General features: G+C 55.6%; 1 protein-coding gene across 1 annotated transcript; it reads left to right on the forward strand.

The window, feature by feature from the left end:
• The first annotated feature begins 1,609 nt into the window (after nt 1-1,609).
• On the forward strand, nt 1,610-19,873 carry KDM8 (lysine demethylase 8). The gene is made up of 9 exons (XM_023746055.1): nt 1,610-1,655; nt 2,481-2,493; nt 3,751-4,273; nt 6,345-6,511; nt 8,492-8,624; nt 12,904-12,948; nt 17,935-18,084; nt 18,730-18,822; nt 18,895-19,873. The coding sequence occupies exons 1-9, from the start codon at nt 1,610-1,612 to the stop codon at nt 19,057-19,059; spliced, it is 1,335 nt and encodes a 444-aa protein (XP_023601823.1). The 3' UTR covers nt 19,060-19,873.
• Nucleotides 19,874-24,451: the final 4,578 nt, after the last annotated feature.

Raw genomic sequence — 24,451 nt, forward strand, 5'->3', positions numbered from 1 at the left:
TCTGCAATAGAGAATGCTGTGGCCAAGGCCTGCAAGTGTCTTAAGGCTTAGGGCTCAAGATGCTTTCATAGGGAGAAGACAACAAGGCTAGAAAGGACTGGAAGTGGGAGGGAAGGGTGGCATGAGGAGACAGTACTCCGAGGCCAGCCTTACCTCAGGAGGGGCTGTCTGCAGGCTCAGGCTGAGGATGACCCAACGTTCAGGGGCTTGGAAGGAGAGAATTTAGGCAAAGTTTTGTTAACAAGCATTTTGCTCCAATTGATTAGCAGGGACAAGCAGTTGGGCTAATCATTGATGAGACTAAGAATGGGAATTGGAGTTTGTGATTGGCCTTTTCATAGGTAAAGGGGGAGGGGAGCATCTGTGACTTACTAAGTCACAGGGAAGGGTGATTCTTTGCAGAGAGCTGTTTTCTGGAACACAAAAGGGTGAAGGGTGAGGGAAATTCCTTTTACCATCACTGTTTTCCAGAAGCACAGGGCTCAAATAAAATTCAACGTTGTCACTACTCAACTGGGGATGAAAATTATAATAGTTACCTATGATTTTATTATTTATTAATTTTTTTAACATATTTTTATTGATTTCAGAGAGGGAGAGGGAGAGATAGAAACATCAATGAGAGAGAATCACTGATTGTTTTCTTACAGTACACCCCCTACTGCGTTTGAGTCCACAACCTAAGGGCTTTGCCTTTGACCAGACTCTAGCCTGGGATCCTTCCATCCACAGGCCGATGCTATATTCACTGAGCCAAACCGGCTAGGGCGTTACCTATGACTTTAATATTTTTACGTGCTCTGAAAGTGCCAGGTGTGTAGTAAATGCGCCATGAATATTTGTTAATCTTATTTACCTGAGAAACCCTTGAGGGCAGGGGTTGTGTTTGCTGTGTTTTCTTCAGGGCTAGTACAGTAGCTGGAGCCCACTGACCTGCTGCATTGGCCTTCAGCAAGCCTGTCTCCATCTGTAAATAAGACATAATCTCTACCTCACCGGGCTGTTGAGAGAATTTACACAACGTTGAGGAGTCCGACGGGCCCAGACAGTATCGGACATATCCCTGGTGACCAGCAGCAAAGACTCCCCTTGACATAATATGGGTCAGGGTCTTGTTTAGTTTTAGCAAGAATCCTGCTGGGTCCATTTAGTAAAAATCCCTGCCCTTAGTCTATCATCGAATTCCTCGTCCCTCAACCTTGATGGCTATGACCCTGGCCTTCCGGCAAGAAACCTGTGAAGTCGATTTAGCAGAATCGCCCTTACCCCGTGTTTCCTCTGTAATATTTCCATCCGCGGACCCGCCCTGCTCTTGGTGACAGATCTGCACTTGCTGTGTCCCATCGCCCTCCCCATCGCAACCCCCCATCGCGGTCGACCCCTGAACCAAGCCCGCTTCGTCCTCTTTTACAGCTGCCATGGGTAATTTTCTAACACCATATAGGATTCGCTTCTCTTCCACCGGCCGCGGGTGCAGCACCCGGAGCTCGAAGTCAGCATCGGTCACTTTCCAAAGGACATGGTTTGCCACTTTATGTCACCGAGCTCGGGCTACCCCGCTGTGAAACTCAAAGCTAAGAACCTTAGTTGTAAAGAATGGATAAACACGATGGCTGTGAAGCTGTCATCGCAGAGGAACCGCAGGCAGGACCCACGTGGGAGAAAAATTGAAGCAGCCCAGCGCGACCCCAGACCGCAGACCTTTAACCCGGACCAGCCGCGGCACCCACCGCTCCTCCAGGGACTCCGTCCGATTGGACGAGCTTTGAGAGTCCACACCCCTCGCGCGAACCTCTGACGTCTCGGGGGGGGGGCGGTACGAACCAATAGGAACGAGTCCCCGCGAGACGCGACGCGGCGCAGACGCGAAGAAGGTCCTTACACGAGGAGGGGAGAACTGCGCAGGCGTTTGATTAAAGATCCAATCCAGAGAGGACAACTTTGCGCACGCGCCTTGGAAGGCTCGTCAGAGACGCGACAGAGCCAGCGCATGCGCTCTGAGAATGCCGGGTAGCAACTCTCCCAACTCTCCAGACCAGAGCAACCTTGGGTAGGAGAGAGTAGCCCTGCGCATGGGCAATGAATTTATTTCAGAATTTTGCGTATGCTTGCAAGCCAGGATGTTCTGCGCCTGCGCAGTTCTTGTGTCGCCTTGGTTTGACTCTAGTGCGCCTGCGCGGTCTTTTGTTTCTTACTCGTAGCTGCCGGACCAATCGGCGTTGTCTTCGGCCTGGAGGTCGGCGGACTGGGAACGTTTGAACCGCGGGGTTCCGAATGGCCCGCCAGGGATGAACCCCAACCCCGGGGGCAGCGCCGGGAGGGAAGGGGTGTGAGGCCTGGGGGAGGAGGGAGGGTGTGGGCAGGTGCCGCGCCCGAGGGAGCAGGTGGGGCCCGCGCGCTGGGCGCTGAAGGACCGGGCTTTCCCACTCGGCCACTCGGCAGGAGCTAACTCAGCATCAGCATCGCGTTGTGCCCCTCAGGATGCGAAGACCGGTAAGTCACCATGCTTAGGGGGGGGCCGTCCAGGGGGCGAGGGGCTGGGGTCACGGCGACAGAAAGAGCCAGTCCACCCGGTGCAGGCAGAGCCAAACGCTAGACACGGGGGCTGAAGTGGAGAAATACGGGCTGTTTTATTGATGAAGGGCGCCATCCAGGAGACCGGCGCTAATGCCCAAAAGCAGGAACTTGGCTATAGATTATTCCGGCAAAGGCACAGGACACCGTGGGTTAGGGGTTCCGGTTGTGCTGGGTGCCCATGATGAGAAGGTGAGGTGAGGGAAATGAATCTTCTGATCTTGAGAGCTTTGAGGTCTTTTCCGGTCCGTCTGTCCGGTCTCACGGGAAAGTAGGAGCTGACCCATAACGTAGGTCAAGATGTCATGTTCAGCCTGACCGAGGCCGGGACTGGGACCCCATTCGGCAGGCCCGGCTGCTGCCTTCTGATGCCTGGGGGCGGGGGGCGGGTCCTGATTATCCAGGGGAAAGGCCTTGTCTCTGAGTATAGAGAGAAAGGGATGGGATTTCCAGAGTGAGGATAGAAACCAAGTCAGTCCTGAGGACCTCAGTTTCAAATGGTGCCCTGTCGTCAGGTTCCTTCCTGAGAAGTTAAGGACTGGCTTGTTCAGCAGCCTCGGTTGAGTGCCTGCTGTGACCCGGGCGGCTTTCAGGTTCCAGGGAAATGCAGAGCGATGTGTTTGCCCTGGAAGAGCTCACAAGCTGGTATTATAGACATGTGAGCAGGTATTAGTGCTGCATGTGGCAGCTGCTATCAGAGACGCTCCAGGGCCGTTGGAACATGAAACACTGCCCGGGAGCCTTGGCGGGCCCCTGCAGGGGGTCGCTGAAGGTGGGATAGGTTTGCCAGAGAAGAGGGGAAAATATTCTTCTGAACAGATATTTATCCTGTGCCCACTGCATGCCTGGTATTGTGCCGGGCCCTGGAGACACAGTGGTGACCCAGACAGATGGGGCCCTGCCCTCAGAGTTTATGTCCAGCAGAGAAGTCCATTGTCGAAGGACCCTCGCACTGGCACATGAGATGTGTGTTAAAAGGACAAGTGTCGGAAGCTGCAGGAACCTACCGGGGACCAAGTCTGTATGTGGTCGCCCTCTCTCTGTATATATTTTCTAAGTCTCAGTGGTTGACATGTTGGCCACTGGAGTCATCACAGTTTTATTTTATAAAAAGGAATTGTATGGATTCACGTGTCCCTCATGGTGTTTGCTGTAACTTATTTCTTCCTCCACCAGCAGTCAGCCTGAGCTGGCGGTGGGCCTGACGGCAGAAGACAGCAGCCGAGACGCGCTGGCGGGGCCAGGGGCTCTCTGGGAGGCCCTCTGGGCGCTCCTGCCCCGCACCAAAGAAGAACTGCGGTTGGACCTCGGTGCGAGCGTGGAGGGGAGTGTGGTGGTGCTGCTGCAGCAAGCCGCCGACCTCTTCTACGGGGGCAGAAGGAGCGAGTGTCTGCAGACGAGCGAGGTGGTCCTTGACTACTCCTGGGAGAAACTCAATACCGGGCTGTGGCAGGACGTGGACAAAGACTGGCGTCGGGTGTATGCCTTCGGCTGCCTCCTGAAAGCCATGTGTCTGTGTGAAGCGCCTGGGGACTCGGCCACCGTGGCCACAGCCCTCAGAGTCTGTGACATGGGCCTGCTCATGGGAGCGGCCATCTTCGATGACATCCTCATTAAAGTTGCTGCCGTCCTCCAGGCGCACCTTCCCCCTGGAAAAAGGCCTGCCCAAGGTCCGGCCCCGGAGCAGCCCCGCTTAAAGGTATCATGGTGGCATTGTCCTCGACCACACCTAACACAACCCAATAGCCCTGTTTTTCTAGAAGTCACCTCTCTGGCTGAAAATAGCATCTCCATCGACTTGGAAATAGAACAGCTCCATCTATTTTCTCAGTTTCTTCTTCCGGTTTCTGCAGAAGCAGTGTCCTTTTGGGAGAGGAAGGGTGCAGCTTCGTCGTTCCTAAGAGAAACAGCTCAGGGATTGTGTGGGTGAGAGTGCAGCCAGCTCGCCCATCTCTTTCAGCTTCTTGGTCAGCTGGTTGAAGTATCACCCACTTTCCTGGCTGCCTCTGTCCCTGTGCTGCTGAGTTTGGGGGAGATAGCACAGTTATCTGTCTTCTGATCAGGTGACTGATCAGTCCTGCCCTGTAGATCCTTGCACATGTCCCTGCTGGTATTTAAGCGCACGTGGCAAAGGATGGTTTACTGAGACGGCTTCAAAGCCCAGTGCTGACACACAGACCTCTGGGCAGGTCTGTTCACAAAGAGGAAACATCTATAAAAAAAGTGTGGGGAAATGTTCAACCTCATCTTGGTTTTAAAAAACAGGCAGTCATTTTTAGCTGTGAAATTATTAAACAAGCTTTTGTACAATATCCAGCATTGCCAAGGGTGCCAAGAGCTAAGTACATGGTGTGTTCACTGACCTTGGAGAGGGCAGGGCAGACGTGTAGACCAAGGGACAAAAACCTGTCCCCTTTGACCCAGGTGTTACAGTGCCCTTTCCCATGCTGAGTCTGTCCCAGGGCATATGGAGCTGGCTTCGTGGCCAAGGTGGTACTCATGGTGTGGGTGGTGTTGGCCAGTGGACATGCTAATAGATAAGGGCCTGAGAGCGCAGGCTCTGGAGCCAGCCTGCCTGGGCTCAAGCTCCCACACCGCCATCCACTACCTGTGAGTCAGGCAAGTGTCATAGTCCCTCTGTGCCCCCGCTGCTCCCTTGCCTGTAAGAGTGGGTTTTCTCAGCAGCTTTACGGAGCACCAGCAGTGGCCCAGATGTGCCAGCGCTAGGTGATGGTACAGTACAGAAGGGCCCAGGCCCTGTCCTCCCAGCGCTGACAGTCGAGTGAGGCTGTAAAAGGTGGGGGGAGGCAGCTTCAGGGAGTGTTCAGGGAAGGCCTCTTAGATGAGGGACATCTACATATATAAAAGCCTAATACGAAAAGTGTCCCCTCCGGAGTTCAACTGATGGAGTTCCATTGCTCACTATGACGTGCCCTGACCACCAGGGGGCGGTGCAGAACGAAAGAAGGCCCCGGCCAGCAGCAGACAGCCAGCAGCCGCTAGGGACCCTACCCATGCATGAATTTTGTGCACTGGGCGTCTAGTATGAACACAAAAGCTTGTTGTGACAGTGACGAGAACAAGCAGGTACAGGTCCCAGCACATCCTCTGCATGTAAGGATGTTAGCTGCGCTGCTGCCACTGCTGCAAATGTGGAGAACAGGCTTGGGGTCCGGCGATGGGGGCAGAGGACGCTGACACACGCCAGGCGGTCATCCTGGGTTCACACATGAGAGCTCGTCTCCCAGTAGTTTAACAGATAAGGAAACTGAAGCTCAGAGACAGTCACTTACTCAGGTCAGTCAGTTGGGAGATGAGTAAGTAAATTATGATGTAACCACTCCTGGGACATTGCAAGGACTGGTGGAATCAGGGAAACTGCTTTAGATAAATTATTGGACGGGAGAGGCGGAGTTGCGTGTTCATCATGAGTATATTACCCACAGATCAGCAATGTGTCTGAAATGGTGGGGAAGGCACTAGGGAAGGAGAAAGAATGCCCTTATGTTAGATGATGGAGTGTGGGATAGTAAGTTTTCCTCTAATGCAGAATTTCTGTGAAAGCAACATACTACTTTTATAATTGAACAAACATTGGAAATGACCTGGTAAAGAAAAAAATACCTTGCTCTCAGGAGAAGTGAACAGTAGCAGCAGCAGTAATGATGATAATAAATGTTAGCTATTACTGTTATTAATGACCCAAAGCTCTCCTACTGTTGATGCAAATTCCTTGGTGGTTGCCACCTGTTTTGTTTTATTTTAAACAGAAAGCCAGGAATGGCCATGTTTCGATTCCCGATATGAGGTCAGAGAAAGCAGTCCCCCGGCTTCACTGTCCGTCCCTGCAGCATTTCAGGAAGCATTATTTGATTCCACAGACGCCTGTGATCTTGGAAGGCGTGGCCGACCATTGGCCGTGCATGAAGAAGTGGAGGTGGGTGGCTGCTGAGGGCCAGAGGTTCTCCCTCCTTTCAGCATTCCCAGACTCCCTGCACTCCTCCCCAGCATCTCTAAGTAGCACAGCCCCTGGACATGTCACTACCAGGCCCTAGAGTGGGTGGCTGAGGGTTAAACAAGAACTGACAGCCCTGGTCTGGTGTCTCAGTGGTTAGAACATCAGCCTGCACACTGAAGGCTGCAGGGCAAGGGCACATACCTGGGTTGCAGGTTCGGTCCCCAGCCTTGGTCAGAGTGCATTCAGGACGCAACCATTCGATGTGTCTCTCACATCATTGTTTCTCTCACTCTCCTCTCTCCATCCCTCCCTTCCACTGTCTCTAAAAATCAATGGAAAAATTATCCTCAGGTGAGGATTAACAACAACAACAACAAAAGTTGTGGACTCAATTCTTGGTCAGGGCACACACCTAGGTTCCGGGTTCAATCCCTGGTAAGGTGCATACAGGAAGCAACCGATTGATGTGGCTCTCTGACGTCAGTGTTTCATTCTCCCCTTTCTTCTCTGAAATTAAAAAAATAAAAATGGGAAAAGGAGAAATATGTAATACTTTAAGCAATAAATAAATAAGTAAATCCTCGGGTAAGGATTAAAAACAAACAGCACCAGTCAGAGCTCTGGATCTTCGCCAGATCTAAGACTCTCACCCTCCCACTTGCTTGCCCGAAGCCGTTTTTAATTCGGGCTTCAGGGCAGTCCAGGGTTAAGTCTCTTACGCAGTTTTGTAGGATCTTGGGAATTTTGTGCACTTCCTCGAGGGCCCTGAGGTTTCAGAGTAGAAATAAGGGCCCCAGAAACAGCCTGTCCCCTTCTCTGGGCACCTACGGCTCTTGTGTTTGCTTCCTCCTCACACCTGCCTGTAGTCCCGCCTCAGGCTCAGGCTCAGGGAGACAGGCAGCTGGAAAGGGGCCGTATCACCATAGCTGCGCATCTTTTTGGAAATGAGGAGGGTCTCTAGGGAAGGGTGAGCGAGTCAGCCTGCCACGGTGGTAGCCTTGTGGAGGAAGTGGCTCCCACTGAGACAGAGGAGCTCTGACTGCAGCAGCCCATGTGCCAGCAAGCATGCGGCATACGTGCCAGGCATGTTTCACTGCGTGCCAGGCGTGTTCCATGTTTCACTGCATGCCAGTGGTGTTGCATGTTTGCTGTGTGCCAGGCGTGTTCCATGTTTCACTGCATGCCAGTGGTGTTGCATGTTTGCTGTGTGCCAGGCATGGTACATGTTTCACTGCATGCCAGTAGTGTTGCATTTTTGCTGTGTGCCAGGCATGGTACATGTTTCACTGCATGCCAGTAGTGTTGCATTTTTGCTGTGTGCCAGGCATGGTACATGTTTCACTGCATGCCAGTGGGGTTACATGTTTGCTGCGTGGTACATGTTTCACTGTGTACCAGGTGCCAAGACAGGCCCTTGCCATGTTTAACTCTCTTTTTCCTGGTTCCTGTGGGACAGGCACAGTCGTCACCACCATTTTGCAGTGATGACCAGAGGCTCAGTGAGGTTAGGTAACTTGCTAGATCCCCAGGTCTATTGCGGCAGGGTTTGGAGTCAATGCCAGGCCACCAGGGTTGAGACCCAGGCACTTCTCCACGCTGTACTGCTGGCCATTTACTCAGCTGCGTGACAAGGCGTGCAGAGAGAAGGCTCCTGGCAAGCTGTAGCAGAGCAGCCAGGGAGAACTGAGGCAAATGAGGTTTATTGGATCTGTCTGCAAAGCCATCCAGCGCCAGGAGGGCGGAGCCTCACCTCTGCCCGTGGGTTCTAGTCCAGTGGTCGCCAACCGGTGGTCCGTGAGGTCCAAAAGGTTGGCGACAGGTGGTAGCCAGTGCAATGGGGGTGGCAGCTTCCACCTCACAAGTGGTGATGCTGAGAGGAGACCAGTGTCCAGCGTGCTGAGCAGAGTGCCCTGCACGCGCGAGCAATAGTGATGAAGTGACGTGTATGTTTTCTGACAGCTTGGAGTATATACAAGAAATTGCTGGCTGCCGCACTGTCCCGGTGGAAGTGGGCTCCAGGTACACCGACGAGGAATGGTCCCAGAGGCTCATGACGGTCAGTGAGTTCATCAGCTGCTACATCCTCAACGAGGTATGTCATTCTGACTCGTTTCTAATACTTATTGGAGGAACACGTTACATTTGGGCACATAACTCCGTGCACCGCACTGGAGGGTTGGGAGTGGTCAGTCTCTAGGAGTCTTGTCAGGAGGCGGCCACAGCCAGGAAGGCAGGCTGCTGGGTAGGCAGGTGGGCCACGTGACAGGACGTGAGGGGCTCATTTCAGAAACGTTGTTGTACATTTCAGTGTCTTGAGTATATTCTAACATTGTGCAACCATCCCTACTGTGTAATTCCGGAAAATGTTTATCACTCCCAAAAGAAACCCCAAACTCAGTCATAGTCGCCTCCCACTCCCTTTTCCCCATCTCCGGGCAACCACTAACCTGCTCCTGTTTCTGTGGATTTGCCAGTTCTGGGCACTTCCTGTAGATGGAGTCATGCAGTGTGTGGCCTTCTGAGTCTGGCTTCTGTCACTGAGCCTCATGCTTCCAAGGCTTGTGGCACCTGTCAGTGCTGCCCTGCATTCCTCTTTACGGCCGATCGTATTCCACTGTGTGGAGAGACCATGTGCTGTTTATCCGTTCGTCATTGGGGGCAGTTGAGCTGTGTGCACTTTCCGTCAGTATCAAAATGCTGCTGGAGCCCTGGCCGGTGGCTCGGTTGGTTGGAGCATCTTCCTGTACACCAAAAAGGTTGTGGGTTCGATTCCCTGTTGGCACAAAGCCAGGTTGCAGGCTCCATCCCCAGTCGGGGCACATATGGGTCCTTCACATATGGGGTGTGCTGCGTGGGCCTGGGCATCTCCCTCCGCCAGGAGGAAGCCTGCTTGCTCGGCAAAGGCGGAGCCAGAGGGTGTGCGCGGGTCAGGGTGTGCGCTTGCAGTTCAGGCAGAACAGCACTGTATCCAGCACTGGCCCTGGCTGGCTGTGTGTCGTCGGCTGGTTACTTAACCTCTCGGGTCGCCAGTGCCCTGACCTTTGGTTAGTTAGGTCGGTTGGGGTCGGTTGAGGTTACCGACTCTTCCTAGGGTCATTTCGAGAGTAGCAGGGGAGCTCCAAGAGCACAGCTGGCGCTCAGTTACCACGGCCTTCGGTCCCTCTGCACCAGGGGCTGGAGGTCACGTCACATCTGGCTCTGCCGGCGCTTAGTGCAGGGTCTGGCATTTTTAAACTGTTTGTGGGAAGGAAGAGAGGATGAAGGAGAGAGACAGAAAGACAGATTTTTGAGGAATCCTGGGGGAACTTCTTTCCTTCAACACCGTTTCAGCCTCAGAGCTCGAGGCCAAGCCAACTCCGCCCTGGAGCCCGAGGGCTGCACCTGGCGTCCCTCCACTCCTCCGGTGGATCCTCACCGAGGCCCAGGCGCCTGCAGAGAAGCCCTCGGCCCGGGGCCGGTGTGTGAAACTGACCTTTTCACATAGTGATAATCTCCAAAGATGTAGGAAAATGGGCGCTCAGATTAATTGCTGGAAAGAGTCTAAATCATTTAACTTTGGGGCAAATAACCCGGCAGAAGCTATGAAAATTTAAAAAGCACATACTCCTTGTCTCAGTTCTGCTTTTGGACATAGTATCTTATATAATAAAGAGCTAATATGCATATGGTCATCACACCCTCATGACAGGGCCGGGGGACCTGAGGCTGAGCCTCCTGCCTTGTGGGGCTTGATGGGGGTGGGGCTGGCCAGGTCTGGGTCTCACGCGATTTCGAGGCGTGCACGGGTGGGCAGGGACTTGACTCTGGGTCCCGCGGCACACCCCAGACTCTGACAGGAGGGAGATTTTTATATACATTTTATTAATTTTCTTTTGTCTCTGACACTTCTATTATAGAGAAAGGGCAAACAGCAATATTAAAATATTTCCTCTAATTAATTCCATTTTAATGTGCACGAATTTCATGCACCGGGCCACTAGTATGAATATAAGGACCAAACTATTAGGCTGTTGATGAAACACTAGCAAACACCCCAAATGGGCAAAACAACCCCAATGTCCACCAGCAGGGGGAAAGGTGAGTTAATAACAGTGTATCTGTCAATAAAGAAGTATCCCTCAAAAGAATGAGTCAGACACGTATGTATCGACTTGAGAGATTCGTGGTGAAATGAAAAAAGCAGATTTCAAAGTAATACATATAATATATATAATATGATTCCATTTTTATTTTTTTAAATCATCCCCTTCATTTTTTCTCCAAGAGGATATTAAATTGTTTATTGATTACACATGGTAATGGATGATACACAGGTTTCATTCCCATCTGTAATTTTATCTGGTGCTGTAATTCAGTGTAGATATATTGCACAGGATAAGTCAACAATCAGTAATAACCTAATAGACTCCATGACTCTGCTTGGGTGACCCTTTTAACGGTGAACTCCAGGCCACTACACAGTAGCTGTCAGTTCAACACACCAGGGTTTCTGAAGACACTGGCTTCTGTGCCCAGCAGTTTCAGATGGAACCTGACATCACTCTGAAGTGATTCCGACGTCACACCTTTGGGGTAATTTACCAAGATGGCTTCAGAGCAGCCTAGCTTTACCCAGCACATGTAATAAAAGACACGTCACTCGGTGTCGTGATCCGACTATTCCATTTAGCCATCAACAGCATGGTGCAAAAAATCTACATCAAACCCTTTGTCGGAATGCTTTCCACTTTCCCCAGAACAGAAACTAAAATAACCTGTTACACAGTTAGTCACAAGCACAGTCCTCGAGGTTTTTGCCCTTTCACATGAGTGTTTCTAAACCAGCGGTCGCCAGCCTTTCAGACCTCACAGACCACCAGTGGTCTGCGGACCACCGGTTGGCGACCGCTGGTCTAAACCACATCTTCTTGGTAGCAGCGAGGCCCTGCCACCACTGAGCTTGGCTGCGTTCACAGGTCGCTGTAGCCTGCAGCTTCCCTGGCCCTTCTCTGCTCTCCTCTCCTGCTGAGCATTGTTTCCCGGTAATTAAACCTGCCGCTGCTGGAGCCGCCACAGCCACCTTGGTTTCGTGGTTTGGCAAAGTGTTCGCTTCCACCACCATAGGAGCCAGAGCTTCTGCCTCCAAAGTTTCCTCCTTTCATGGGTCCACAATTTGAAGATGCCAAAATCACTGTAGCTTCCGCCACCTCCAAAACTGCTTCCATCATTACCAACCCATGACAGCTACTGTCCCCACTGCCACCAAAGCCACTCAGCCACAAAGTTCCCTCCACGACCAAAGTCGTCATTCCCACCAAACCACCTCCACGGCCACCTCCGAAGTTTCCAGAACCCTTCGACCTCTTGGGCACTGGCCATCTCTTGCTTGGACAGGGCTCTCCCTACTTCTCAGTGTGGCCATTCACAGGATGGTATTTCTGAATGACAGTCTTGTCTATGGAGTCAGGTCACCAAAGCCAACCTCTCCTCTCGCCACTGCCTGGCTCAGTCATGGTTTCAATCACTCCATCTTCCCACAGTTCAGAATAGCCTGTTAGGTGAGTTCTCCTGTGTCTTCTTCAGTGCAGCCAGCAGAAATCTTCCTCACAGTGCGGTGGGGACCAGGTCTTTGAGATTCCTCTGGACACAGCCCTTGCTGACCTGGCATTCGTGGCTGCATCCACCTGTTTGGCATCATGACAAGCCCAGAGCCTCAGGGGCGCTTGGTGATTGATCTCATCACAGCCTGTGCCCCCTGGCTCAGAAGGGCTCCTCCGACTCACATCGTTTGTTTCAAAGCTCAAACCTCCGATGAGGAGCCTTGGCAGCTATTGGCTCTTTGGGAGACTCGGACTTAGAAGGGTTGATGACTGCGGAGGGGAGACCAGCGATGCTGACTCCGCGGCTCCACGGCAGAAAGGAGTGATCTAACCAACGTATCTGCCCTTTTTTTAAATTGATTTTAGAGAGAGGAAGGTGGAGAAACACCAGTTTGTTCCACTTCTGCATTCGTTGATTCCTTCTTGTATGTGCGTTGACTAGGGATCCAGCCCACAATCTTGGTGTATGGGGATGATGCTTAACCAACTCAGCTACCTGGCCAGGGCCTGCCCCTTCATTTTTAATTTGAGTCAACTGAGCCCTGGGCACAGGCTGATAAGCTCCAGCAACCTCTGGCAGAGGCAGCACCGGTCCTGAGACCACATCAGCCGCTGGGTGGGAGGAGGGGAACCAGCAGGACAGAGGGGGCCCTCCGCGTGGCTGCCCGGGGCTGGGGCAGGGGCAGGGGCATGGGGTGGTGAGAGCCAGCTAAACAGTAGTAGCACCTGGAGGGCGTCCATCACCACTAACGGGCTTTCTGTGTTGCCTCTGGTTTTTCTCCCATGGACCAGCCAAGGGACGTCGGGTACCTGGCCCAGCACCAGCTCTTAGACCAGGTAGGTCTGAGACCGCGCTCCTCTGCCCTTCACTCTCAGCTCCCCTGCTCCCTTCCTGGGCTCTGACCCCAGAGGGCAGCAAAGGGTAGCAGCCTCATTTGCCACCCACTGGTGCTCCTCCCTGCAGAGAGCAGACTGGCGCCCTGTGCATCGCCCTCCTCACCAGCAGGTGGCAGGAGAGCTGGCAAGGCCACCAGTCCTGAGAGCCCAGGGCCCCAGGATGGCTAGGGATGGGGGGGGGGGGGAGGAGGGGAGGGATAGTTGGGGGAGTCCACAGCTTCAGGTGTGGTCAGAACTGGAGAAGGAGTCCCAGGCAGCCAGGCAAGGGCGAGTCGCTGCCTTCCCTGCAACAGTTTTCTGGGCAGGTCCTGGCACCGCCCTTACACGTCTCATGTCCCCGGCAAGGCTCTCCCCACCCTGGGCCTGCGCACTCGTGGCAGGGGCCGGGTTTGACTCCCTGGGTACCCAGCCTGGTGGCCGGATTTAAGGCCCCGAGGACACACCTGCTGAAAACTGAACGAGGAAGGGGGCACAGGCTGCAGCTGGGAGGAAGGGGGCGCAGCGAGGTCAGAGGCAGGAGGAGCTCCCAGCGGGCAGTGCCTCACTCAGAGGCCAGAGGGGCCAGTGGGACGGCCGTGTTGGGTACATCAACCAGCCTGGGAGGGTTTGTCCAGAATTGCAGAGCAAGGAGCCGGCGAGGAGGGAGGCTGGGGCCAAACTGGGGAGGGCCTTGAATGCCAGGCCAAGAACTCAGATTTATCTGGAAAACAGCAAGGAGCCCTGTGAGGTTTTTCACAGGAGGGTTCCTAGTAAGAGGCAGTAATTCCAATGGAATCCAGCAGGACAGCCAGGGAGCCGGGGTACTTGCGAGGGACAGTGATGGGGGGCGGGGCAGGCGGGGGACACAGCGTAGGGAGTAGAGGTGCCGCTGCCACAAATCAGCGCCTGTGAACAGACAGCAGAGCGTGACCCTGGCCAGCATGGGCATCACTGGGAGCTCCCAGCCATGTGGCCTCCATCCTGGGGCTCGGTGGCTGGGCTCGAGGTGACGGGGGCTCCAGAGCCGCCAAACTTGGAGCTCACGAAGCGGTCACGGGAGCTCGGGACCTCCTGGCTGTGGGAGCGGAGAAAACCAGGGCGCAGGACTACGTAAAGGATGCACTTCGCTGCGCTGAGGACGGGAAATGCCACAGAAGATAGCAGTGATTGTCTGTGGGCGCTGAGCGGTCTTTTCCTTCTCATTTCTGTAGTTTCCAAATCCTCTAGAATGAGTATGAACGCCATCATAATGAGAAAAGGTAGACTTGTTTTCAAATGCAAACAACCCGAGAACCAAGAGAAGTGGCAGGAATGAGGTTGGGCTCCTTTGCAGCGCTGTCTACTGAGGACGCTGGGCAGCCAGAGGCGGCTCGTCCTGGGGAAAGGGGTGAAGTTGGGCTTTCTACCCAGACCCTTCCACGTGCCCACCCCTCACTTCTCACTCAGCACTTGGGGGGTGGCTGGGCCAGGACCCGGGGCCAGGAGGGAGTGGGCTTCTCTGTAGGCCCCTGTGCACCAAGCACTGGGCCTGCCCTGGATACGGGGCTAAAGGCGTCAGAGTCACCCTGTCCCCGGGGGCCTACGACCATCACTCAGATGGTGAGGAGTCCCCAGAGGAAGGAGGGGCTCCAGGAGGAGGCTGGCGGGAGAGTGGCTCTCGGGGTGGGGCAGCCAGGGAAGGCGTCTTGGGGTCACATTGGAGCAGGGCCCCGAAAGGTGAGCAGTGGCCAGCCATGTGAGGAGGTGAGAGGAGGGCGGCCGGCAAGGGGAGCAACAGGAGTGAACTTTCACCTTCAAGGGGTGGGGGCTGAGAAGTAGGTGGGGCTGGGTGAGGAAGGACAGTTTTCCGAATGTGATGGGGGACTAGAGGGTGGTGTTGACAGCATATGGGGTGCTGGCACCTGGACTGGTGGGTAACCGAGGTTGAGGGAAAGGGAGCAATCAAGGACGATTCCTGGATTTGGGAGCCAACCGACTCATTACATGAAGGAGTCCAGGAGAGGTGCTGGTATGGTCTCAGCCAGGCCAGAGACACGGGGGGTGGGGGGGGGGGGGGCAGCAGGAATGCCCAGGGAAGGCAGCTCCTGCAGGAGGCGAGGCCAGGCAAGTGAGTCGGTGGCAGGACCACAGCCAAGCATGGGCTGGGCCCCTGTCTGCCAGCGCTATCCTCACTGCCTGTCCTGGGGTGGGGTAGGGGGTCCCAGGTTCAGTAGGGGCTGCGCCAGCCTCCAGGAACCTCCACCCCAAAGTTAGAGAGGGCTGGGTGGGCGTGTTGTCTTTTCCCCAGGCCTCCCGTATTAGGGCTTGCAGGTCCTGCCTCCTGGACTCTCTTGCTAGGAGGAGAGGGGGTTCTCATTGACCAGCCCCTACTGTGTGATCCGAGACCTCAGTCACACTGGGCACAGCCTCCCAGGAGGCCGTGAGCCACAGGAATATGGCTCTCTGCCCTGGAGCAGCCATCGGAGGAGAACAAGAGGAAGCTGTTTGAAGAGAAGGCAGCTTGTGATTATTTTGAAGATGTTTTGGCTGTTGCCGGAGTCTTTATCTGGGGTCCTAGGGGCGTTTTCCCCTCTGCTGTTCAGTGCGTGGTGGGGAAGTGTGAGCAGCGGGGCCCTGGGGCGTCATGCGGGGCAGAGGGGCTGGGGCCTCTGCGCTGCAATCCGGGCCTTCTCTGCCCACGCGAGGCTCAGGGCCGCCCACTCAACCTCTTGCCCAGTGTCTCTTACTGACCTCCTCCCAGAGGCCCCGGGTTTAGGTATTGGCGACTGCACTAGGCCTGCTTTTAACTATGTCATATTGCGGGAGGCTTTCGTCTCTTGGGGTCTCTGAATCCTGGGCCAGTGCTCTGATAACATCAACCAATCACCTTTCGGAAATCCTGATGATGTCATCAGGAACCAGTGAGCTGCTCAGCATCCCACAGGGCCTGGTATGGGGAGAAGGCCACGGACAGGGTCTTCTCCCTTAGCCCTGAGCAGTGCCCACAGACGCGTTTCTGTGTCTACACCGGCTGCTGAGACAGACTTAGACCACAGACTGCAGGGTCTGGTCAGGGTCCTGCAGGACATTCCAGCTGTTCCCAGCACCCCAACTCGCAGTAGCCCCTCTGCAGGGATGGCGTGGCCAGGCTCCCTGCCCAGGACACCTGGCACCTGACACTGGGCACCTTCAGACCAGGCGCTTCCTCTGAAAGCCCCTGAGGCAAGTAGCAGAGGTGGTTCCAGGGCCAGTCCCATCCCTCTCAGGCTGGGAAGTGCCCCTGGGCTCAGCTGGCCCTGCCACGGGCTTGTGAGGAACCCACACCCCTCGGGGTGGGGCTGGAGGCTGCTCTGGTGGGGCCGGCACTGGGGGTCGGGGCAGGAGGTGGGTACATCCAGGGTGAGAGGTGTCTTCACTGGGAGCCGCTGGCTGGTTCTTTCCACATGAGGCCAGGACCAGCGCGCCCTGCCCGCACCGCCAGGGTTGCCCGCACTGGCAGTGGCCCTGAGGCTTTGGGAAATTCAAGGGAAACTGAAGCCTGGGCCCAAAAAGAATCGCATGAGTTAGAGCCATAAAGGAAGTCTGGTTGAGCACAAAATGGGCTGGGCTCGCAGGGAAAACGTCTCCTCTCACTCATTGGGCGCAGACGGTCTGTCTCGGGCGGTCCCTGCGCCCGGCCTGTGTGCAGCTTTGGAAACCTGCGGTAGACCCGCCGGGCTTTTAGAGGAGGAAGCCACCTTGATTTCCAGTGTCCTCCTTTCCTCCTCCTCCTGAGGCAGAGATGTCAGGCTGCCTCTGCCCAAAAGAGGGCGTGGGCTGGGGAGGCAGGGGCGGTGAGGAAGCAGTAGAGGGACCATCTTAAAGTACATCTTATCGGACGCCCTGACGTCAGACGAGATGCAGACACTGATGGTGCGGGCAGCGAGCCCACAGCACCTGCTTTCCTGGCAGCCTCCTCCTCCTGGGAGCGGGACATCACAGCCTCAACCCCCCACCCGGGAGCGCAGCGCAGCTCGCTTCCATCTGTCAGACGCGCAGGCTTTGAAGCCTTGTGCAGAGGACCGCCTCGCTATCTGAATGGCTTCCCGCGTGGCGCACCAGCAGCCCCGCGTGGGCACCCCTTCCACCACATCCTCACCACGCTGGCTGCTGCCACTCTGCAGCCTGATGGGTGGGAAACGATAACATCTCATTTGGATTTTTTGCTAACGGGACTGAACCGCGCCTTTATATCTAATTCATTTCTAGGTGTTATCTCGTTTTTGTCCTTTGTAGTGGGGTCCTTATCATTCTGAATGAACTGTGTACGTTGACCCTGACTTACACGGTTGCTCAAGCAGGGTGCCCGGTCTGCTGTCTTCATAACTGAGTGACTTGGCGCGTGCGGCCGTCGTTCTTTACCGTTGGTACATCTGGGAGCTCTTCCCCCAGAGATGTGATCGTCAGTCCCATTTTCTTTTTGTTCTGATTTTTTAAAATAATTAACTCTTTAGAAAATTACTAACTGAAAGAAAAAAAGAAAAAGAAAATTACCAACTGGTTTATTTTTTTTTAAAGGGTGAATTAAACCCATTAAAGACACATTTATAAGAAATTATATTCACGTAGATTGCCTGAGCCCCTTGTGCAGCCTGAGAGGGGAGATGAGCGCATTTAAGTGAAAATGTCGCCGGACGCCCCTAACTGGTTTATCCTTAAGTACAAAGACAAAGCACTGGTGTTGGGTTTTTAAAAGGAAAGACACATAAAATGCATATGACATGGAAACAAATCTGACATAAAATCATAGCTCTTCCCTATGATTACATTTTTCAAATTGAGTTTTAAATTCCTGTCCAGCACGAGAGGCCCAGTCGTGTATTACACAGGAGGACAGCGTGCATTTGGCCTTCTGTCAGGTAGTCCTGTGACTTCTGGGCTGCGTGCCCGGCCTGGCCTCGCCTCCCACGCCTGCTCTGCCACCCACAGATCCCGGAGCTGAAGCAGGACATCAGCATCCCTGACTACTGCTGCCTGGGCGACGGGGAGGAGGAAGAGATCACCATCAACGCCTGGTTTGGGCCCCCGGGCACCGTGTCCCCCCTTCACCAGGATCCCCAGCAGAACTTCCTGGCCCAGGTGGGAGTCGCTCCAGAGCACCTGCCGCTCCCGCGCCCGGCCCAGTGCTGCCTCATGGCTGCCTCCCCTCCCGCCCCTGCCTGGCTGGCCTCTCCTGCCAGAACCCTTCCCATGAGGAGCAGCTGCTCGGCCCCTGGTTTCCTGGGACCCGGAAGAGGGCAAGGGAGGGCAGCTGTGCAGCCGCCTTAGTGTTTCCTAAGCACAGGGTCCAACCGATGGGAACACGCCTCCAGCCAGGCAGATGGGTGCACAGAGCAGGCTGCCCCCTGCACACCGCTCGGCCCAGCGCTTTGTGAACCGGGCAGCTCACGCCGCCTCGCCAGCCCTGTGCTCTGTGGTGGGGAGGACCCGCCCCTGGCGGTGGGGTCGGAGCTGGTCCATGTGAAGCACTGGGACGGTGGCTGTCACAGCAGTGCCTAGCGATCGGCCACAGTGACAGGCACTGGTCGACGGTGGACCTGGAGGGACAGACGCTGGACTCGGCACATGTGCAGCGGGGATGGGATGGGGATGGGGCTGGCTGGTGCGGGAGCAGCGTGGAAGGTGCAGAGAGGCAGGGAGGGGGTTCAGGGACCTGCAGTCAGTGTGGGGCAGCAGCGGGAGGTGAGGTCGCAGCCGGCTCGCTGACGGGTCGCTCTCTTCCAGGTGCTCGGGAGGAAGTACATCCGCCTGTATTCCCCGCAGGAGTCGGAGGCTGTCTACCCTCATGACACGCACCTTCTGCACAACACCAGCCAGGTGGGCCCCGCGCCTCGCAGCTCCCCCCCCACCGCCTGGAGGCAGGCATGTGACTTGTTCTGCTCCCTCCAGGTTGACGTGGAGAATCCAGACTTGGAGAAGTTCCCCAGGTTTGCGGAGGCCCCGTTCCTGTCCTGCATCCTGTCCCCGGGAGAGCTGCTGTTCATCCCCGTTAAATACTGGCATTACGTGCGGGCCCTGGACCTGAGCTTCTCCGTCAGCTTCTGGTGGACATAGGCATGCCTTGTGCTGGCCAGGTGTGTGCAGGGAGAGCCCAGGACATTCCAGGCCGTACGGCAAGGCATGGACATAAGGCCTGACGTGTTGGGAAACGGGCTCTGAGGTTGGCGGCCTGGGTTCAAACCTGGCCCCATGGCTTAAGTGCCGTGTGATTTGGGCAAGTGTGTCTCCACCTGGAAAACGGGGCACTGGTCCTCACCACAGAGGGTCTGGGAGGTGGAGCGTGTGCAAAGCCCGGACAGTCATGCTTCTCACACAGCTGTCATGACGGGGCCTCCACGCCCTAGCCTGCAGGTGGGCATGGTGGGCATGGCCCTGGTCACGGGGAGAGTCCTTGCCAGCTTGCTGGAGAGCTCAGACCTCTGCTGGGCAATGGGAAGTCCACGGACATCCTTTTTGGTTCTTTATTTATTTATTTTACTCATTGATTTTGAAGAGAGGAAGGAGGAGAGAGAGAGACATCAGTTTGTTACCTATGCATTCATTGGTTGGTTCTCACATGACCGGGGATGGACCTGCAACCTTGGCACATCAGGACGACACTGCAGCCGAGCTCCGTTTCCGTGCTGTCACTGCTGAGGTGTGACCTGCCTTCGGGGAACTGCGTGGTGCATTCCCTGGGGCCCTCCCAGGAGGCTGTTCCCAAAGCAAGAAAGCGACCCCTCGCCAGCGCCAAGCAGCCCCTCCTGCCCCCCGGGGGCTCCACCCTCCCAGCTCCCAGCTCACTGCTCTCTGGGGAGAGGCCCGGATGTCAGGCTTTCCATGTACATTTATTTTGTTCGTATAAATGTGTTGGTTCTGTTTGTATAAACATAGCTTGTTGTTTGTGTTTAGCCATTAAGACTTCCCCCAGCCCTGTGACTGCAGGCAGGCAGGCAGATCCCCACAGCTGACACCAGGAAGGCCCCGGGCCTACTTGCCGTCCACGGGTCCCACATTAGTGCCATTTATGCAGGACTGCCTGCAGGTGACACTTGTCACACTGTGACCGTGAGGTAAACAGTAATCTGTTGCAAATCAATCATAAAAGAAATTTTAAAAGCTTATAATAAACCTTTAAAAAAGTGCAGTCTTCCCCTGGCTGGTTGCTCAGTGGTTAGAGCACCGGCCCAAGCACTAAAGGGTTGTGAGTTCAATTCCCAGTCAAGGGCATGTACCTGGGTTGCGGGTTCGATCCTCAGTTGGAGTGCGTGTGGGAGGCAATCAGTCGGTGTATCTCTCTCTAAAACTCAATGGGAAAGTGCCCTTGGGAGAGGAATAACAACCAAGTTATACAGTCTCACTAATACTCAACAATATGCAGTTTGGACAAGCTCCCAGCTACATTATAGCAGCTTGTTTAAAACTACTCCGTGCTGAGAAGGAGGATGTCCTGCTGGGTTCAGCTTGACAGGCTCGCAGCAGCCCAGCCTTACACGCTCACGCCCGCCGCTGGGCCTGCTCATCCTCTTCTGGAATCCGTCCCAGGAGACAGCACACGGCGGTCGGAGACACATGCCGGTCCGTACAGGTGGCGTCACCTGAAACAGCGGTGCTAAGGGAGAAGCCCCACTGTTTTCCTTTTCAATACACACCAGGCTCTTGGAACACTCCTGACACTCCGCTCACCAGATGGGCAGGGGCACCAAGCAAGCCTGCGACACGAGCTGGGTGTCCTGCAGTTTACTGCGGTTCTGACATGTCTCCCGGGGGAGTGGCAGATCCATAGGGTAGGGCTCAGTCCCACGGGCTGTCCTGGGCAGGCAGCACTCGGGCACTGAGGACAGGGCAGAAGAGCAGGCTGCTCCCAGCCTCGGGCAGGCCGGCGGGGGCAGGGGAGGGGCGGTCCAATTCGTTGGCAGTAATCACGGTGCTGGAGGCTGGTGGGACCATGTGAGGTGGTCACAGGGAGGAGGAAGCATTGGACCAGGGGAGTCAAGGGCGTCTGGAAGGACACACAGAAGACACAGTGTGGGCCTGGAGACAGGGGGGCAGCTCCTGTGTTTGGGATTGCAAGAGGCCAGGATGGGGTGAGGGCCGTGGCACAGGATAAAATCAAAGGTCATGGAGTCGAGGCCGTGCTGGCTCTGGCTGCCAGCGGCTGGGGCTCACTGGTGGCAGAAACCCAGCTCGGGCAGTTTAAGCAGAAACAACAAAGCAGGTGCAGTGCTCCGTGACTGATGCCGTGGAGGAAGCCCAGGCCAGGCCTCCCTCCGCCACACTGCTGGCCTGGCCCTGGCTTCAGTCTCTCCTCCGGCAGGTGGGTCTCCCCAGGGGAGATGACCCAGCTGGTCAGCTCCACATCCTCCAGCACCAGGACCCGAACTGGGGGCTCAGAAACCCCAGGCCACCCGGTCACTAGGAGAGGCTGGAAAGTCGGTGGTGAAAGCTGAAATGGCGGCTAATGTAACTGGCCAAGGAGATTGAACTTGATCACAAAGGTCTCAGGGTTTCAGAGATTTGAGCAGAGACTTGGAATAAACACAGGAAAGCTGGCTGGTGGCAGGGAGGCAGGCGGTGGAGCTGATGTGGTGAGTGAGCTCAGGTGGGCAGTGTGCACGGAGAACGGCCAACACCAGAGCTAAAGAATGTGGAGTCGAGCTCTGAGCAACTGCCTGTGAGGATTTCCTCCCCTCTCTGGCATCATTAATAGTTACTCACCTAATTCTTCACATGAATTTCCAGCAAATACCACCAGTGAAGGTAGTGAGGCATGGCAGCTGCTGGCCATGGAGGAGCGTAACTCAGGGGTCTCGAGCGGAACTCGCCCTTCACAGGGGAGGGCGGCTGCCGCTCCAGCTTCTGCCACGGGCCCAGCCTTCACAGCTGCCCACTCCTGCTCTGAGCCGCTGTGGAAGAACAGCGGTTCACCTGGAATGTGATTCTAACGTCAGGGACCAGAGGAGAGATCATTCTAATCTGACGTGGCCCTAGCCGGTTCGGCTCACTCGATAAAGCATTGGCCTGTGGACTGAAGGGTCCTGGGTTTGATTCCAGTCCAGGGTACATGCCCAGGTTGCGGGCTTGATCCCTAGTAGGGGGCGTGCAGGAGTCAGCCAATCAATGATTCTCATCATTGATGTTTCTCTCTCTCCCTCTCTGAAATAAATAAAATTATATATATATATATATATATATATATATATATATATATATATATATATATATATATGTGTGTGTGTGTGTGTGTGTATTGAAAAAACTGACATGGAGGCCTGCCTACCTCAAGCAAACGCCCCTTGTCAGATGGGCGTGTCCTCTGGGCAAGGCTCCGTCGCCTAGATATGCAGCTAGAATTGAGACCAGCTTGGGGAAAAGTGCCAAACTGCTGTTCCCTGAGCCCAGGGCAGGTGCTGGCACGAGGACCCACTGCCCGCCCATCGGACAGGACTGAGCCGGATAAGGCCCCTCCCGTGGTGGTTCCCACTATCGTGGGGGCCCGTGAGGACAGTGACAATGGGATCATGCCGAGTGATGAGTGCGATGCAGACAACAGAACAGGGTCACAAGTTAAAATGTGACAAGGGAAGGGTTGGTGGGGACATGAAGGAGCTCCAAGAGCAGGTGCAACGGTCCTGAGGCAGGAAAGTGTCGGCCGTGGGTGAGGAGGAGCCGGTGCAACGGGGGCAGCGGGAGAATGACAGGGGCAGGTGGGCAGGGGCCTGGCTACAGCAGCAGAGGGAAGGACGGGGCTAAGCCAGGGAGGCGGGTGGGCTGCGTGTTGCTGTGTGAGAAGGGCCTGAAAGGAAGACAGGAAATCCGAAGAGCAGGGAGTGTCGGTCCAGTCAGTAACTCCCGAGCGACTGTCAGGCTGCACAGGGAGCAGGCAGGGCCATCACAGCGACCGTGAGTGCCAGGCAAGGACTTGGGGTTTTGTGTTCGGGTTTCGGGTGGGCCGGGCCCAGGAGTCCGCAGGAAGTGCAGGTTGGTATGAGCCCAGGGGAGACTGGTAGCAGGAGGGCCAGTGTCCCCGCAGCAAGGAGCTCGGCTCCTGGGTCACAGTTAGGACTCAGCTGCACCTGCAGGAAGACCCTGCCTCCCCTGGCGGGTAAGACCAGCCACCTGCCAGGACAAACGAGCTGCCCTGCCCCCACTCCGGGGGTCAGTTTGCTCTTAGCCCCGGCGTCTAGCCTCCCTTCTTCATGGATTGCATTTGGGAGACTACCTTTCCCGGGAGGGCAGCCTCGCAGTCCTGGAGGGCCAGCCTGGGGCTGCATCCTGAGGATGACTGAAACTGCTGGGGTTCATTTACGGTGGCAACAGTGCCATGTGACAGGAGTGACTCTGACCACCCAGGCTTTTCTGGACTGTTCTCCTGCCTTCCCCACGTCTCTGCAAGCTCCCTCATTCCCTCCCAAAAGTCCTGCAGCCGCCGGGATGGCGCCTGTTCCTGCCTGACACAACTGAACCCGCAACCCAGTCAGTCATGGGCACCCACAGGCCTCTGCCAATCGGCTGGCACGTGCCTTGTGAGGACTGGGCAGGACCCCAGCTGCCTCACAGAGCTCAGCCTTCTCACTGCCTGGGAGGCTGGCATGAGGGTCCGGACACAGGACTGCGCTGGGTGAGCCTCCCACCAGCAGGTGTCATCCGTCCACTCCTAGTGCCCGCTTCACTGGTTTATGGAGGGGACCAGGCAGAGCACCCTGCCTTCCCCAATGGAGGCCTCCCCACCCACTCGGTGCCCACAGTTCACTCTCTGCCTGGTAACAGCACCTGCAGTTTGCTCAGCCATGTGGTTTCTGAGGGGCTGCTCCCAGGTCCCTAGGTGAGCCCCAGGTGGTAATGCCAATTGGACCATCCGTCCCCGCCTCTGTGAGTATCCGATTAGAGCTGTAAACCATGAGGATGTTTGCCAAGTGGGGGAGACACTAACAGACCCCCCTCTTCCTGCTGACACCGGGGGGGGGGGGGGGCCTGGATGCTCGGTGCCCTCGGAACACCGGGTCGAGCCTCTCCTGGAGGCGCCTCTGGCCCAGGCCTTCCTTGTTTAAACCAGTTGGAGCTGGGTTTTCTGTCCGACTAACAGGGTCCTGACTGACACCGAGGGGAAGAAAGACAGGAACTGAAATTGCGTGGCAAGTGTGATGACCCAGGGAGTGACGCCCAGCCAAGACCTAAAGGGGGGGCAGGTGCCAGCAGACACAGGCAGGCTCCAAGGAAGGAGGTTCAGGCAGAGGGGACAAGGCAAAGGCTCAGAGGGAGGAGCAGGACCTCGCTCAGGAACCGGGAGGAATGCTGCCCCGCTGAAAAGGGGGGAAGGAAAGGCCATGAGATGCGCAAGGGCCTCATCATCTGGGCCCGTGAGTCCTGTGTGCCTGGACCCGAGTCCTGTCAGCAGTCACAGGGGTCTTCAGCAGGGGCGCCAGGCTGATTGGCATCATGGGACGGTCACTGTGGTAGAAAAGAT

The sequence above is a fragment of the Myotis lucifugus genome, unplaced genomic scaffold (assembly GCF_000147115.1).
Source record: "Myotis lucifugus unplaced genomic scaffold, Myoluc2.0 scaffold_624, whole genome shotgun sequence".
Classification (NCBI taxonomy): domain Eukaryota; kingdom Metazoa; phylum Chordata; class Mammalia; order Chiroptera; family Vespertilionidae; genus Myotis; species Myotis lucifugus.